The 17,874-nt window shown below is 38.7% G+C and overlaps 1 protein-coding gene and 1 pseudogene across 2 annotated transcripts in view; both read right to left on the bottom strand.

The window, feature by feature from the left end:
- The window catches only part of TAF2 (TATA-box binding protein associated factor 2), a 53,167-nt gene that overhangs the window by 20,282 nt on the left and 15,011 nt on the right, over positions 1 to 17,874 (bottom strand). For both annotated transcript variants that reach the window (XM_039365062.1, XM_039365063.1), the window contains exons 12-22: positions 17,271 to 17,425; positions 16,793 to 16,907; positions 14,386 to 14,495; positions 13,700 to 13,765; positions 12,252 to 12,504; positions 8,898 to 9,038; positions 7,362 to 7,472; positions 4,958 to 5,151; positions 2,771 to 2,910; positions 1,755 to 1,824; positions 525 to 634 (exon numbers count right to left, since the gene is read on the bottom strand). In XM_039365062.1, coding sequence (XP_039220996.1) covers positions 525 to 634; positions 1,755 to 1,824; positions 2,771 to 2,910; positions 4,958 to 5,151; positions 7,362 to 7,472; positions 8,898 to 9,038; positions 12,252 to 12,504; positions 13,700 to 13,765; positions 14,386 to 14,495; positions 16,793 to 16,907; positions 17,271 to 17,425 — 1,465 coding nt within the window. The remainder of the gene's footprint in view (positions 1 to 524; positions 635 to 1,754; positions 1,825 to 2,770; positions 2,911 to 4,957; positions 5,152 to 7,361; positions 7,473 to 8,897; positions 9,039 to 12,251; positions 12,505 to 13,699; positions 13,766 to 14,385; positions 14,496 to 16,792; positions 16,908 to 17,270; positions 17,426 to 17,874) is intronic.
- Positions 3,286 to 4,933, bottom strand: LOC120317961 (annotated as a pseudogene).

Here is a 17,874-nt window from a genome sequence, read left to right as displayed (position 1 = left end):
TATTCTTCTTAGAGAAATCAGTGGATTTTATTTGATGTGACATTTGTTTTCCGAGTTCAGCTGAATTTTGAAGAAGCCTATCATAAGGATCAAGACTGAGTCATTAGTTCACTATTACAAAAGAGAACCCAGTATACAAAGTCTATGTTGGAGATAATTATGCAGGAATTTATAGAGCAAATAAGTTTCATTTGTGTACTTCAGACTATAGTGGCATAAGATAAATTCTGAATATATATATTTAGATTATATGTATATGTTCAGCCTTACTCTGTATATCAATAGAGATTGCCTGGAAAACATACAGTATACATACAGTAAATATACAGTACATACTGCCTTGAGCACACATGCTAGAAAAGAAGAATATGGATTTGATAAAAGAAGGCCTTCTACAATCAGTAGGACTTAGAGATAAGAAAATATACGTGTGGGGATAGCTGTCTAATATATCTAATATACCAAAATAAGTAATTAATATTTTATATTGTAAAAATTGTAAATAATTAAGAAAAAGATTTAACCTGAATTCATAAGCTTCCAGAGTTGATCCACCAAAGCTTCATTGCATAAAGGAGATTCCATGTTCTTCGTAAATGGTGGATTCTTTGTCAACATGTTTAATATTTTATGTCTAAAAAAAGACAAAAATCAACTTTTAATCCACACAGATTCTAACTTTTTATTCTGCACTTTCTCAAATTTTAGAGGAAGTCCTTAACCTTAATATAGACTCAAACTCAATCATTTGTGTTCACAAAGCTTAGGAAGTTACGTTCTGTAAATTTGCCTAATTTTCTAAAAAAAATAATAATGAAGAAACCAATAGAGAAAAGAAGCTAAATTGTTCAAAGGTTGTCATTATTCAAGTCATCAGGCATAAAGACTTGAACTATTATCTCTCCAGCTTAAAACCAACAGGCAAAACATTAAAGAAATGCATCATTTACAATCTTTGTCTGCAATTACAAACCAGAAACCAAATATTTTCTTTAGTATCCACACAGAATGATTACTTACTCTGCTCAGAATACACTGCGAGTTGTGTGAATTTAAAGTATAGAAAAAAATTAAAGGATTTTCCCCTCCAAAAAAATAAAGATCTGTCATGCTATGTTTCTGAAACTAGTAGAATAGAATAGAATAGAATAGAATAGAATAGAATAGAATAGAATAGAATAGAATAGAATAGAATAGAATAGAATAGAATAGAATAGAAAAGGGCCTTGGAGGTCTTCTAGTCCAACCCCCTGCTCAAGCAGGAGAACCTATACTATCTCAGACAAGTGACTGTCTAGCCTCTTTTTAAAAATCGCCAGTGATGGAGTGCCCACAATTTCTGGAGGCAAGCTATTCCACTGGTTAATTGTCTTCACTGTCAAGAAGTTTGTCCTTAATTCCAGGTTGCTTCTCTCTTTGATCAGCTTGCAGTTGTTTCTTGTCCTGCCCTCTGGTGCTTTGGAGAATAATATGACCCCCTCTTCTTTGTGGCAGCCCCTTAAATACTGGAATACTACTATCATGTCTCTCTTATTCTTTAGACTGGTATATAGTATACATATAGTATATATTTAGACAGTATATTTTCTAAAAAAATAATAAAGGCAAAATCATTTGAGATATATAAATCAAAACTATACTCTTTTGAGCAGGTGGTTATAAATGGGTTATTGGAAAAAGCAATTTTACATTTAGGGTATTATTTACCTACAAAATAAGGATAATTTTGCAATGTTGCCAAAAAAAAGGCTAACCTGACATAGGGCACTGGATCATTCTGGACCATAGTTAGCAGCCACTGCAGTTCTTCATAACTTCGGTCAACTATTAAGGATAAAAATAAGTCCTGTTAAACAAGACGGTCGATCTCACTCATCAGAAATTAGAAAAGTTTTCTTGAGGGACAGGAAGAAAGAAGCTTACAAAATAATTTTTACAAAACTTTGAGAACAGGCATTATTTTGGTGACAGACAGTGAAATGACAGAGCAGCTGCATTTTTTCAAATCTATTATAGTGGCGTTTACAAGTTTGAAAACCTTTTGAATGTTCAATATTTCTGCACAAATACGGTCTAAAATGTGGTTACCAAACAAACATAATGTTTCAGACTTGTTTGTTTGACTGGGTTCTCTATCCAGTTTTGGGACATGTGGAGGACAGATTGTATTCTAGATCGTATTTATGCAGATATATTGAAAATTCAAGAGTTCACAAACTTTTAAGCGCCACTGCATGCCATTAATTATCAGGCTGGGAACAGCATTATCAACCTGGGAGTATTGGCAGAAACATTTAAATTACAGACAAGGCTATTGTTGTCACATCCATAACAGCAGTGAAATTTATAAAATTGCAGGAAGAGATTATTTTCTCCATAGGCTGCCTAATGTTTAATAACTTAGAGCAGAAGTAGGCAACCTTGGCTCTTTTATGACTTGTGGACTTCAACTCCCAGAATTCCTGAGCCAGCATGGCTCAGCTTGGAAACCTCTCCCTTTCCCCTCAGCATGGCTGGCTCAGGAATTCTGGAAGTTGAAGTCCACAAGTCATAAAAGAGCCAAGGTTGCATACCCCTGATTAGGGAATAGGATAAAACAGACATCCTTCCCTGAACAAAATAGACTTTAGAGAGTCCTGAAATTCCTGAAGGGTTGGTTGGCGAGCTTTCTCAATCCTCTAAAATATGATCCATTGTCAAAAGAACATGAAAGAAAGCTAAGAGCTGCTTTTATTAAAACACACGCACAAAACCATACTATCCTCCCCACCTTTTGTATAGTCAACAACTGCCTCCAAAGCTGCTATTCGGATATCTACAAAATGGCCGTATTCTGCATAAGATTTAAAGACAGCAGGGTCACTTGGGACATGCCCGTTCTTCTGCAGGATCCGAATTGCATTTAAACAGCTGTGAAGGAAAGATATGGGGAAAAAGAAAACTGCTGTAAAATCCAAATTTATAATAGCCGCTAAAAACTAAAAAAACAAACAAACACGTGTTTCAGCTTGACCAAAACAAACTGAAGAGTATCATAATTTATGAATGACGGAAAATTTATTATGGGTGGTCTGCAATTTACAATGCTAAGCAATATGGCAGTAAAGCATAACTGCACTGCTTAGTGGTGGCAATACCTGCAGTCCTGGCTGTTATCATTAACCAAATCTCACAGTTGTTAGGTGAGACAGCTTTCTTTCAACCAAAATCAATGGGAAAGCTGGCAGCAAGTTGCAAATGCCAGGCCAGGAGGGAAATAAGTGACTGTTGCCGGACAGCAGAGGATTTTTTTTTTTTAAGATTATTTAAATCTTCATTTATTGGGCGACAATAGAAATAATCACTTTGATTTTTGACTCTGTGCTTGTGCCTTCAGTACTTTGACAACAATCTTCTGTTGCTCGATAAGGAATGATTCTGTTGTGAACACCTTTAGCACACATCGAACCTCCATAGGCTCTACAAACGTGTTTCTTTGTTTTGGAAAGTCTCATAAGAACTTTTGGTCGAACAGCGTGGACAGCACGAAGTCTTCCTGGGCACACACCATCTGCAGACTTTGGTGCCTTGCCCACTTTCTTAGTATAAAGATAAACAACCCTATTACCAGGTGTCCTGGACAGTCTGGTCTTGTTAGAGGCTGTATTGTAGGACAGCCTATGCCGGTATGTCAGACGTTGGACCCTTTTCAGTGCCTTAAGCGGGCGCATGCACCGGAAGAGTGGGTAGTAGAGGAAGCAAGGGGATGTTCAGCAGTGCAGGGAACATTGCACAAGAGAGCAAGGCAGAGTGTGAAGAGGTGCAAAAGTGACATAGCACGAGTCAGTGTATGAGAGACATGGTGGGGTCCTGGGTGTAAGGAGGCAAACAAGAGAGATGGTACAGTTTGGGTGTGCACAAGAAGTGTAGCATATGACAGGTATGCAAGGGGATGTGCAAGAGGCGTGGCATGGGATGAGCACATGGGGAGGTGCATGAGAGGCCAGTGTGGTACGAGTGCAGAAAGGCTGGAGAAGAATGCATTGGGTGGGGGAGACTTATCCCAGCAACTTCCGCCTTCCCTGCTGGCTTTCCCATTGACTTTCTGGGGAAGCCAGCAGGGAAAAGTGCAAATCGTGATCAGGTCATCACGGAGGCTGAAACTGATTGTAAGTGTAAACTGCCAATCACCCAGATCCTAATCACATGACTATGGGGATGCTGGTACAGCCGGAATTTTGCAGACCAATTTTGCAGACATTCATTCAGCGCCATCATAACTTCAAAGGGTCGATGACTACCTATAATTAATTCTTCAAGTTGTGTCTAGTATAATCTTATAGAAGTGTGATGTTAATTTTTGAATTTTATTTTTTTTATTTTGTTATCCAATGTAGCATAGACTCATCTATAATACGAAAAATCTTGTAAACAAAATGGAGATAACCATATAACAGAATCTTTAGCTCTTATGGCTTTTTATTTTTCTCTCTTCTTTTTGTGACCCCATGACATGAGATTCCCCCCCAATCTAGGCTTGCCAAGAGACTGTTCTGTGTCACAAACAGCCTGGACAGGAACATATTTTACAACTGTACAGACTGCTGCTCAAAACACTCTTAACTGACCGTCATAAATTGTAATCTTTAGCTTCTATCACAGCTTATATAGAAAATAATGTTAAATAACTACTGTACAAATGTTTTTAATAATGCTTATTCGTTACTTTTTTCTCAAGACAGTTTTTTTTCTGGAAAAAAAAATTCTAGTCACCTATTAAATCTCTGCTTGGTTCTTGTACATTTACTGATAAACATCAGAACATTGTTAAAAGCACCTTAGCGCAAGATTTGAGTGACTGAATCGAGATTAGCTGCCCAGCAGTACAAAGTTAAGGAGGGGGAGAGAAAGAAGAAATTCATCTAACTTTCTTTCAGATTTTAGATTTCCCGAAAATCATAATATTTCTGTATCGTACCTGACTGTAATTGTGTGCCTGTAACTGGGTAGCAGTTTTTCCATGTTTAAGAATCGGGTAATCTCTTCAAGAATAAGGCGTATATCAGGATTTAAATTGTCCAAAGTCCGGGCTTCATTGTTCACACTAACTGCTGGAGTGACAGAGTTTGCTAGTGCATCAATCAGTTCTGCACGGTAATAGTTGTCTGAAAACTAAAATCAAAGACCAAAAGATATTAAGATGCAGTGCAAAGAAAAGCATTTGCCGGACACATTCCATTAAACTGACTGCTCTAAGCAAGGAAATGAACCATCAACACAGATAAACCCCAATGTCCAAATTGAATTTATGCACAAAGAAACTACTTGCGGGGCTGAACCCAAAGAACTTATTTATTTTATACCCCATATTCCAGCAATTGGCCGAAACTAAAAATGCATGGAATAACAAGCCACAACAATTTTATGTCAACAATAAAATGCAACAAAACGGCTTTAAATTGTAACACTAGATCATTTGAACTAGCAGTTACAGATATAAAACAACTCCAAAGCTTTCCAAATAGGAAAGGCACCACCTAAAACAGGTCTCCAACCTTTCTGGTCTCGTGGACCAGGCGGAAGGAAAGCAGCTTCAAAATTGGTGTATGTGCATGCGCGCACGCACAGGGCCACACACACTGGCATGGCACTAGCAGCCCCGTTCGCACATGCGGCATGTGCTGGCACCGTGCACATGCGCAAATGGCCACGCACCTCCTTGGCAGCTAGCGGCCCGTTCGCGCATGTGCAAACAGGTTGCTCAAACCACCTGGGCTAACAGCGCATGTGCAAATGGGCTGCGGACACCCACCCTGTGCTAATGTCCCCGTTCATGCCTGTACACATGTGAGAATGGGGCTGCGGGCGCTAGCACGAATGGGGGGAATGCATGCCTACATGTGCACGCACAGGCCAGCCATTTCTGCAGCCCGCTGGCCAAGGGTCCCGGGCCGTGGACCATAGGTTGGGGACCCCGACCTAAAAGATACAAAAAAGGAAGCCTTCCCCAAAAGAACATTCAACAGGTTTCACACATTGCTTACACAAGCATATGCCTACCATCCTTTCAAACTTCTCCAGAGATCTCTAACTTGGACCTGTTTAAATTGTGAACCAATCCTGAAGTTCCCAACCCCTAAATAATTTGTCTGAAGATCTGGGCACCCCTCCTTATTTTCTTTGTGCTGTATTTGCAACTTATTGTTTCCTGTGTTCATACCTTTGGCAATGCTCTGCAACATACTCAGATACCCAAGGACTTTCCTAAGAACTCCTTTTGTTCTTTAAACAATCAAACATTTCCTTGTATTCAGTCTTGAATCCCCAATTTTAATTCTTGAAGTTTTTAAATATCCTTGACTTTGGCCACCAAAATTAAGTTTTATTTCTTTAATCAGGATATCTTTGTCCCAGGATTCTGAAGGTTTGCAATCTAACTGTAATTTGGAATGCTTAGCAGTTGCATCTCTGTCTACAGCAGGAAGATATCGCATACTGTAGGTAACTCACACAATCCACTAGCTGGACTAGTGGAATGCATAATGAAATCTGCAAAGAGCCACCTTTAAAGAATACTCAGCAAGAGAACTTTTAACTGATACTAGGGAACCCAGAGCCCATTACCATCTGTGCTGAAGGTCCTGCACTGGATGTTAATTCAAAGTGTTAATGGCCTTACTTCCTGATTATTCACTGATACTTGGAAATTATGAGGCCATTTATGACCCATTAACTCTGAACTTTGACTAAACTTATTTCCTCTAATAGAGGTACCTTCTCATTTTCTTGGAGCACAACATTTCATGCATCCTGTACACACACACCTATGCAAAAGACTGCTTTGCTCTTGCATTCAATGTTATATGTCTACCAAATCTGTAGGTGCATAGGCATATGTTACACTGTAAATTACTGTCTCTTCCACACAAATTCTGCCTCTTGTATTTTATCCTGAAAGGAGGTGAGGAACATCCACAACCTACAGTATGTGAGATAAAAGGAATGAGGGCCCTCTTGACAGCAGCCCCCATGTTATGAAACAGCTTACCCTTTTGAGTTTTGTGGGGACCCCAATGTGCTAGACTTTTGTACGACAGTTAAGATAAGCTTAGTCACTAATGGGAGTTATTAACCATCTCTCTGTCATGATCTATTTTCATGACTTTGCGCTTTATTTACTGCATTTTTATTTTTGATGTCTGGGAATAGTTTTGATATATAGCGGATAACAGTTATATACTTTTTTTCCATAAATAAATAGGTCATGGTCCCTTATATGTTCCATAAAAATAAGCATTCATCTGTCTTATACTTGTCCTGTAACATAAAATCAGTCATGAGTCATGAGGAAAAAAAGTCTGTTAATTTAAACAACTTCCTACCTTGTTTTTTCTGTTGTCATTGTACTTGATCAGGTCTAAAATGAACATTAAAACCTCTTTAGGACACAGATTATGAACATCTCTCAACAAGGCCATTGCAACTGGCATTGTCTGTGGAGGAAAAAAACACACACAAAATCCTAACAAATAATTGTTTCAGTTCAAATTTTAGTTAAATCATAAGATTTTACAACTTCATTCTGCCTTCCACATGGTATTCTCTATTCAGTTTCACTCCCCAATAGTAAGATTAGTGTCATACAAAATTCCCTAATAAAGTTACTCCTGTGGCTCATAGTCACAATTCTGAAGAAGCAGAGGTGTGAGACTACATTTAAAAATTGATTTGTGGGATCAGAACAGAACCTTACACGGGTACACTATTCAATAATAGTGGCCAGGCAGATGCTATCTCCTGAAAAACAAAATGTTTTTCAAGATGGAAGTTTTGTATACCTATTATGGTATCTGTTCATTTGTAAAGTGGCTATCACTAAATGAAATGCATTAACTAAATTGTACAGGATACAAATATAGCAATATATTCCACCCCTACTTCCCAGCTGATTAGCAGCAGGAAATGATAAACAGCACTAACCACGCAATTAAGCAGCTATAAGAATGTACCAGATTAGCCAAGCACACAAAAAGGCTGGGTATGAACCAGAGACAAGTTGTCCAAGCATATGTAATTGAATTTATTTCTGCTTACCTTTGCGCAGACAATTTAATAAACCAATAATTACCATTTTTCTGAAGGATATTTTGTTTTTCATTATGATGATAAATGTACCAAGTAACAGCAACTACTTTTGTTTTTCCTCAGAGCTGTGGTGGCACAGTGGTTAGAGTGCAGTACTACAAGCTAACTCACTGCCCATATCTAGGAGTTCAATCCTGACCGGCTCAAGGTTGACTCAGCCTTCCATCCTTCCGAGGCTAGTAAAATGAGGACCTAGAACAGGGGTAGGCAACCTTGGCTCTTTTATGACTTGTGGACTTCAACTCCCAGAATTCCTGAGGCAGCATGGCTCAGCTTGGAAACTTCTCCCTTTCCCCTCAGCATGGCTGGCTCAGGAATTCTGGGAGTTGAAGTCCACAAGTCATTAAAAAGCCAAGGTTGCTACCCCTGATCTAGACTGTTGGGGGCATTATGTTGACTCTGTAAACCGCTTAGAGAGGGCTGTAAAAGCACTATGAAGCGGTATATAAGTCTAAGTCAGTGGTTCTCAATCTGTGGGTCGGGACCCCATTTGGGGTCGAACGACCATTTCACGGGGGTCGCCAAACCACGCTGTCCGCCATTTTTTCCCTTTTCCCTAGCTGTCCTACTCCCTCTTATTGGTGGCCACACCCATTTGGGGGTCACCACAACATGGGGAACTGTATTATGGGGTCATAACATTAGAAAGGTTGAGAACCACTGGTCTAAGTGCTATTGCTATTATTCAAATCCACTCTTGAACCAAACTCTACTGTGGAAAGCTGCTGTTTTTTAGAAAATCAAGTAAGTTGATAAATTATTTTTTTTTTTACCTTTTGCAGAAAGTAGCTCTGAAAGTTCATAAAGTTATTGGTTTTCACAATATTTGGACAACTTTTACAGCAGAACATTCGAGTGAAGAGAGACTTCATGGCTGGTGGTCCTGTCCATGTGCTCACCATGAAATTTGCAATCTGTATAATTAGGAGAGAAAAAAGAAGCCACATTACTAACAACGTTGCAAAGCTTGGTCTATTGCTAGCTCTGAGTGCCAACTTCTCTTTTCATCATATTTTATTTCCAGCTTGTGGGAAAAAGAAAAAAAAAGAGAGGAGGTTTCTATAAGTGAATATTCCTTATTGTTTAAAGAGTATAGCCTTTCAATTAGCATTTTTCCTATCTTCCTACTTTTACATCTACTTGCTAAGTAATTCATATGTATGTGGCATGGAATCCTTAAACGTGAGAGGCAGGGAAGGGGTTGAGGTTGTGCCACAATTTAAAGCTTTGATGCATGCAAAAGTTCTTGCATTTATGTATGCAGTCCCTAAGAATGAAGTAGTCTCGAAGGTGCCTTTTCAAAAGGTAACTAAACTTGGGTTTTTTTTCTTGAGAAAGAAGAAGACGTTTCACTACCCATCCAAGAAGCTTCATTAGTTCTGGCAGGATGGTGGGGCAATGGAGGGATTAGTTCTCATAGGATGGGGAAGGGGGGGGGGTTGACAAAGCCCCCACCATCCTGCCCAGAACGATGAAGCTTCTTGGATAATAAGAAAAATGTCTGCTTCTTCTTTCTCACGGAAAAATACAGTCCAGTTGCCTTCTGAAAAAGCACCTTTGAGAGAACTATGACCTAGATGACTGAGAATCTCCACAGACAAGAATGAAGCAGCTCAAAATTTATCCCACATGACATGGCTTGACCCAGAAAAAAAAATATGTCAAGCAACACATGGCAGGCAGCTTCAAATATTGTCACCGAGTAATCCTTGGGATTTGAACGTAATTTGTAAACCAAATCTATAAATGCGCTACCTAAAACTTGGATTTCCATCTGTGGGTAGTCCTCGACTTACAATCATTCATTTAGTGACCGTTCAAAGTTACAATGGCACTGGGAAAAGTGATTTATGATTGTTTTTCACACTTACGACCATTGCAGCATCCCCCTAAGTCACATGATCAAAAACTAGCTCTTGGTGACTGGCATGTATTTATGACGTTTGCAGTTTCCCAGAATCAGGTGATTTTCTGACAAGCAAAATTAATGGGGAAGCCAGATTCATTTAACAACCATGCTATTAAATTAACACTTGCAGTGATTCGCTTAACAACTACGGCAATGTGGGCTCAATTGTGGTCATAAGCCGAGGACATTGTAACCTCAGTCAATATTTCAACTTCGGTCCAGGGGAGAGTTTTTACCTGTGGATCATGTGTCCCTGATTATTTCCCACAATCAATACCTGGATATAATTATTTTCCTTTCATCTATGTTTCAGTAATGCCCTCCCCACTTTACAAAAGCCACATATTCAATCTTGAAAAAAGCCTGAAAAGAAGCTAGTCATAGAAGAAGCATCAACATTACTGATGTCCTAAACGTATCCTGCCAATAACCTCAGTGAAAACTTCAACCATGCCTCTGCCACCCGCAGAGTACGAGATCACCCACGGAGAAAGACAATTCGGAATTCAGAATCCTCCCAGTTCCAGCTGGAAAACAGACATAGCAGCAAAGCACAGTTAACAGCTGGTCTGTTTGCCCCACATTCTGAACTAAGACAACTATTTTACTGGATAGCAAACGACTAGAACCCTACTCGATTTGCGAACACAGTTCTGAACGCAAAAGGATACTTTGCTTTACGCAAAATCTCACAAAAAGATAGCAAAATAGTCCTCTTTTATCTAATGACTAGAAGGAGGTTACAGCCAGACAGTTGTGTTAAAAAGTACTTTCCTCCAGTTCAGTGGTTCTCAACCTTTTTAATGCCGCGACCCCCCAACCGGTCGTACGTCGAGGACTACTCAACCGGTCATAAATCGAGGACTACTCAACTGGTGCAGCACCATTTGCAGAATGGGACTTTTGGCAGGTTCAGCAGGGCAGAGACAGCCTGGACAATTCCTATTGGCTTTTGAAAGCCAATAGAATTAGACTCTATTCAAGAGAGTCTATTCTATTGGCTTTCAAAAGCCAATAGAATAAAAGGGAGTAGCACAGCTAAGGAAAAGGAGGAGAAAAATGGCGGACTGCGTTGTTTGGCGACCCCCGTGAAATGGTCATTCGACCCCAAATGGGGTCCCGACCCACAGATTGAGAACCACTGATCTATATGATGGAGTATCAGGCTAATGTTTCTAAGACAGCACTAATCCCATGTCTCTATATACGAAGGGCAAGTATGAGGCAAAGTGAAAGGAATTAGTGAGCTCCATTTTGGCTGACAATAGAAGGCTATGGCAGAGGGGCTATGGTGCTGTGGAGATTGTGCTGCCATCTTGTTGTTTTTTTTTTTTTTTTTGGTGACTCCAGTGCATGTCCATGATAGCACTGCTTCTCAAGGAGAAAAAAAAGAGTAAAAAGTACCAGCACATGAAAAAAAAATCTTAACAGTACAGGTAGTCCTTGACTTATGACCATAATTGAGCCCAACATTTCTGTTGCTAAGTGAAACAGTTGTTAAGTGAGTTTTGCCCCATTTTCTGACCTTTCTTGCCACAGCTGTTAAGTAAATCCCTGCAGTTGCTCCAGTGGGTCATAAGTGTAAAAATGGTTAAACGCTCTTTTTTAAAGCGCCACTGTCATTTCACATGGTCACTAAATGAATGGTTGTTAAGTCGAGGACTTCTTGTAGAATCAACCTTAACGTAGCCAATAGTTCCAAAAAGGTTAATTCCAAAGGAACTTGTTATCAGAAGCTTCATATAAAGTGATAAGATGAAGTACAGAATATTATAGAAACATGATAGTGTTAAGATAAATAAAAATACAGGAGACCATAGAATGTGCTTGGGTACTTTATATTCACCTTTAATGTGGGCGCTTTTTAAACTAAGCATTTTTTTAAAAAAAATTAACTTTAAAAATTAAGAATATCTGATATCTTGCAGAATGATGTAGGAGAACATACACATTTTCTCTAATTTCTCTATCTCACAAGATTTGGTCATTTCTTTCTTTCTTTATCGACAGTAAGCTGGTGCCATCTAGTGGTATTTGAATACAACAGTACCCAAGGACCTTACATGAAACCCTGTTCTATGGTTTCAAAGTAATCAAAGATGGATAAAAAGTTTTTTCCTGATTTTCCACGGCTGCGTCAGACCTCACCTTTAGTAGTGGGACTCCAACGTAAAGAACCTGCATTAATATCTGACAGAACCACGTGGCCATTTCTTACCTTTGCAAGGCAGAAGCAAGCCATTATCCTCACTCGGTAGAAGCACTGCTCTTGTTCGAGAATATCAGTCAGCGCAAGCCGGGATGCTGGAGTGGGGAACTTCTGAAGAGCCAAAATGGATTCCTCTTGCGCCACCACATCTCTCTCGTAGCGCAGCTGGTACTGCCACATGAAGTCCGCCTGTTCAAACTCTACCTTCCTCAAAACAGACATATCTGGATCTATTCTTATCCATAGTAAAGGGGAATCAGCACTGGAAGAAGAGGATCAAAACTTCGGTCAGGGCAGCAAACTAATTTAATAACATTATTTTTTTTTCTTTTTCTCGATTGTGGCATCTCTGATATTTTCAAGATGAAAATTGGTAGCCCATTCAGGATAGTGAGTTCTGTGCTTAATAAATCTTTATCTGGAACACAATTTTTAGTGCAAAGAACATTGCAAACCTACAAGCTACGTACTTGAAAATAATCTCAAGCAAACATGGCAGAAAAATTCTATACTGTCTCATTCCAGTTCCTACTGATTGCTTGGTGTATTATATAGTGTCAAATTTTCCAATGTCAGCTCTCTGGAGGGTAATAAAGAAACCATTCACTCTGGTAGCACAATGTAAACTAAGTCATAACTTCATACACCAATTTTGGGGCTGTCATAATTCAAACATACGATATTAGGTTTTGGCAATTGAAGAACAGCTTGTGACTTATACATTTTTTCTCCTCTCTCTCAGGTTTTCCTCTTTATATTCTGGTTTTCCAGTACTTACTGATTGCCATGACATTGAAACTAACAAGGTACAGTTTGACTCTTAACTTTTAAATCATGCTTATAAATCCACTTAAAAATGCTGTTTAGAAGTTTAAAGCTTGCTAATTCTAGGACAGGGGTAGGCAACCTCGGCTCTTTTATGACTCATGGACTTCAACTCCCAGAATTCCTGAGTCAGCTATGTTCTAGGACCATACAAAATATAGCTAATAAAAACCAAGATCAGAGAGGATCGTGCACAATACTAAACTGGGATTTTAAAAATATTACTGAGCAATTTCTCTTCCTCCTTGCCAAACAATACTTTTAGGGTATTAATTTTTATACAATAGAAAAGGGTATAAATTTAATATATTTCGCGTGGCTGCTTCAACCTCTTTATACTAACAAAGCAGAGTTCCTAAATATTTTGAACACCTCAATTTCTATTTATGTAAACACCGCTATAAAACAGTTCCTGGCCCTCCAAACTATAGAGTATTCCAAAAGTCCCTGTACTTTGAACACTCCCTTCAATCCAATGGTGTCAGAATGTATAATCAGAGGAAGGAAAAGTCCCTGACCAAGTGATTAGTACTTCCTCTTTTTGATATTTAAATCAATATTCTATTATATATTTGAAAATCCTGTATGGAGAAGATTTTCAAAAATGTTGTGCCTTTCGTAAGTTTACTTACTCCATGGCAGAAAGATCCATGTCCACTTCCTCTCCATTCATCAAAGGAATTTTTTTCTTCTTATTGCTGCATAAAAACCAGCAAGAGATACATAGTAAAATCACTTTTTTACTTTTTATTTTGTAAAAAAAAAAAAGAGTAAGTCATGGTTACACAAAGGAAAGAGCAGCTTATAATTAGGTTGGCAATCAAACTGGACGTTCTGACATATTTCTGCTGATTCTTATTTCTGTGGCAATTGTTTAATTTTTTTTCCTCCTGCCTACTTCCTTGTATAGTTGCCATTTTTTGCAATAGCTTTAATTGGGCTGCAAATAGTTCATACAGTCTGGATACCCAGAGTATTGTTTTATAAATTTTTGATCTCAGAAAGGGAGACAAAAGTGCATATTAGTGACCACCATCTTCTTACAACTAAGATTCTTTGAGTTGTTAAGGTGGCAGAGGACCCAGATTAAACTGGCGACATCAATGCTGGGTTAACCAATCTTGCAAAAATTGGTTAATATTTGTGTTCCTCATGGGAAGACTACGTTGATACTGGATAATACAGCTTGGCCACAGTTTGCAGACTTTTGATAAAATGTGTCTAATAATAATAATAGCAAAATTATTAAAAACAATTGATGGTAGTCACTTCAGATATGCATTTTACAAGAAAATTCCATAGGGGATAAAATCCCTACCGTCTGCTCTTCGAATGACAGGGTATGTCATGTTTGAGGCTGTTTTCTTCTATTTGAAGTGTGTGGTTGAAAGATCCATCGAGCTCCTGCACTGTCACTTTAAGCGGACCCTTGAAAAAAATGCATCATTATCAAGTCCCAGCAGTCATATTGACCTATGACAGCCTGAGTTGCATTTTAATGGATAACCTCCTCACCTTTACAGAGGCGGCTGAAGAAACTGACTCCATCATTGTCAGTTAATCTGCTTTAAAGATAAGCAGAGGTTTGAATCTGAACGTATTTATTGCACAATACTGAATCCCATGTTTAATATATTTACTCTGTCAACTATTTCTTGCTGAAAAAACTTTAGTGCAATCCTGCTTCCCCATTATTTTATGTATTAAAAAGCGGTCTTTTAGCTCAGGTTTTTACATTCAAAACATAAATGAAATGGCCAGAATGAATTAAATGAATTCAGTATTTACACCTAAGTTTTATTTCAGTTATTGGCCAAGGTTTAGCTGAAGGTAACTGAAAGAATTATATTTCAATTTTATTTACAGCCAAAATGTCCAAAGCAAATTACAAATAAATCTAAACGTGGCATTAGATAAAACAGCTCAACGAGGAAAATCCAAATGAGGAAAAGTAGGTAAAAAATTTACCTGCAGATAAAAATCCTAAGACTGTAGTGCCCAGATTTTTAATTATGGCTATAAAAACGGGACTTTTAATAACAAATCAATGAGTTGGGATTTTATTTATTAACTATTTTACTTGTAAAAACATTTTATCTAATACCAAGTTTAGATTATATTTGTAACTTGCTTTTGGGCCCCTTGGCCATAAATAACATTGAAAGCATTATATAACACATGTAGCATTCTTCTCATGCAAACAAAAGTTCAATTGTCTTTTTTTTCTTGCTCCCTAAGCCAAGAGTTCCCAACTAGTCAGCTGCCCGCCAGGAACTAGAGCAGGGGTAGACAACCCAAAACACTCAAAGAGCCACTTGGACCCGTTTCCCACCAAAAACAAAACACTGGGAGCCGCAACCCCCCCCCCTCTTCCTCTCTCCGATCTTCTGCTCACCTGGCAAGCTGGCTTCAAGCTGTTCTCCAACAAGCTGACACACATTCTTATTGGGCTAGCTCAGGGGTAGGCAACCTCGGCTCTTTTATGACTCATGGACTTCAATTCCCAGAATTCCTGAGTCAGCATAGCTGGGCTAGCTAGCTCTCTCCTGCCCTTCCTGCTTCCTGCTTTGACGCACCAAGGCAGGAGCCCCACCCAATAAGCTTGTCAGCTCCTCGGAACAGGGTGAGGCTACACTCATTTTTACACACACACACAGAGAGAGAGAGAGAGAGAGAGAGAGAGAGAGAGAGAGAGAGACAGAGACAGAGAGAAGCTCTGTCTCTCTCTCTCTCTGCAAATGGCAGAGGAGGCTGGGAGCCGCAGGGAGAGGCTCAAAGAGCTGCATGCGGCTCTGGAGCCGCAGCCTGCCGACCAGTGAACTAGAGCGTGCGAGTGAAGCCCCATATACACATGTGTAGGATCCAGACAGCGCATGAAACCACGCCCCTCCCGTTCTGTGGAAAAACTGCCCTCCACAGAAGCGGTCCCTGGCGCTGAAAAGGTTGGAGGCTGCTGCACTAAGCAATATGTCCTTGGCTTACACCCATTCATTGACTGTTCAAAATTATGGTGGTGCTGAAAAAAAATGGACACACGATTGATCCCCAAGGTTCTGGCCATCACAGCAAACCACAGATATCTGAATGCCATTTGTGACCTTCTCTGCCAGCAAAATCAATGGGGAAGCTGGCAGGGAAGGTCACATGTCACTTTGGTTAAGTCACTCTTGTTTTTTTCCTCAGCACTAGCACTCCCCACTGGCCTTCCAAGCCCTCACCACCACCAATCTACATTGGCCCTCCTGCACTCCCTACTTGGGATTCTCACCTTTTCCTGTTTAACAACCCACTTATCCAGAGTTTATGGCCGCAACCGGGACTTCCGAGACTGTCGTTGCTAAGTAGTCAAGTCACATGGCATCACATTTTATGACCAAATTATTTAGTAACAACAATCACGGTCCCAATTGCTGTCATAAGCCTAGGACTCCTAACAGGAGTGGTGCTATAGAGAAAAAAGTGAAAATATTTCACAGGTGGACAGAAAAAAAAGATATAGGCTTAGAGCTTAATAAATGAAAAGGATACTCAACTTTCATTAACAAGATACAAAAGAAGTGTTTAAATTAAGTTGGGGCCATAATTCTGCAGAGCGGGTTCAGGCTAATAAAATAGCTACTAAATTTAATAGAAATAACTTAATACAAAAGGAACTACAGTGCAATATTTTAACTATTTTTTTTACAGATTTTTAGGGGAAAAAAAGGACAAAAAGTAAAACTTACCACATATTTCTGCGTCCCAGGAGAGGTATAGTCTTGCTTTATTTCTAGCTCGAGTACATTTCGTTTTCGATTAAATGCAAAACTGCCATAAAATTTGACCACACTGCTTTGATCTCTGCCAAAACTCCATAGGAAAAAAAATGGTATCTTATATATTTTTCAAGCTAACAGACTTAACTGCAATGCACAAGTTTCATTTGACATGCAGATTTGCAAGAATCCTTGGGTAATATTGCCTTGAATTCTACTAGAGATTGGAAGAGTCATATTCCTTCCAAAATCCCGCCACTATCATAAAATATTTAAGTATGAAAGAAAACCACCACCAAAATGGGACTGGTCCTTAGAAAAAGAGATAACAGTCTGAACAATATTACCAAAGATAGTTTTTCATATCTTAGACTATTTGTTTAGATTGTCCTAAGTAACTGCTTTTCACCTTCATGTAAGTAGCCCAAAGCACAATGGAAAAGGATACACCCATTGCTTAATTAAAGGTTGAATATCTTTGCCAGACACATTGGAAATGGATTTCAAAAACCCAGATGTAGAAACCAGCATTTGACTCCACATATGAGATTGGAATTTCTGGGAAGAAGCAGTGCTAGCTAGACTTAACAATTTGTTGAAAACCTACAATGAAATTAAATCAGATTCAGAAAATTGAACGGTTTCATAAATCTAAACAGAGTTTTAATCTTGAGAAATGCAATTGACAAAAAGATAACTGTGCATCTTTTAAAAAAGGGATATTCAAGTGTTTGGAAACTGAAAATCACACTTGACTCTTGAACATAGAACCAGACCAAAAACATTTGATTTAATTTAATTAATTAAGAATAATTAGCAGGAACATTTTTCCTATGCTTAATGATAGGAAAGTAAAGATAATTTTGTCAGTTTCTGTTTTCTGCCATTTCAAAAATAAACATCTGCAGTAAACTTTGATTCTTTTCCTTTGTATTGTACCTCTGATTAAAAAAAACAAGTTTAGTACTGCTTTTAAACATTCTCTGAAGAACAAAGTGAAGCAGAAAGGATCAGAAACACTAAGTTTCAATATTTAATTAAAACAAAGTTGG

This window comes from Crotalus tigris, unplaced genomic scaffold (assembly GCF_016545835.1).
Source record: "Crotalus tigris isolate CLP2741 ecotype Arizona unplaced genomic scaffold, ASM1654583v1 scf7180000019953.484404808:943566, whole genome shotgun sequence".
NCBI classification, from domain to species: domain Eukaryota; kingdom Metazoa; phylum Chordata; class Lepidosauria; order Squamata; family Viperidae; genus Crotalus; species Crotalus tigris.
Note: the sequence above shows the minus strand (reverse complement) of the source record. Positions and strands in the feature narration are given on the sequence as shown.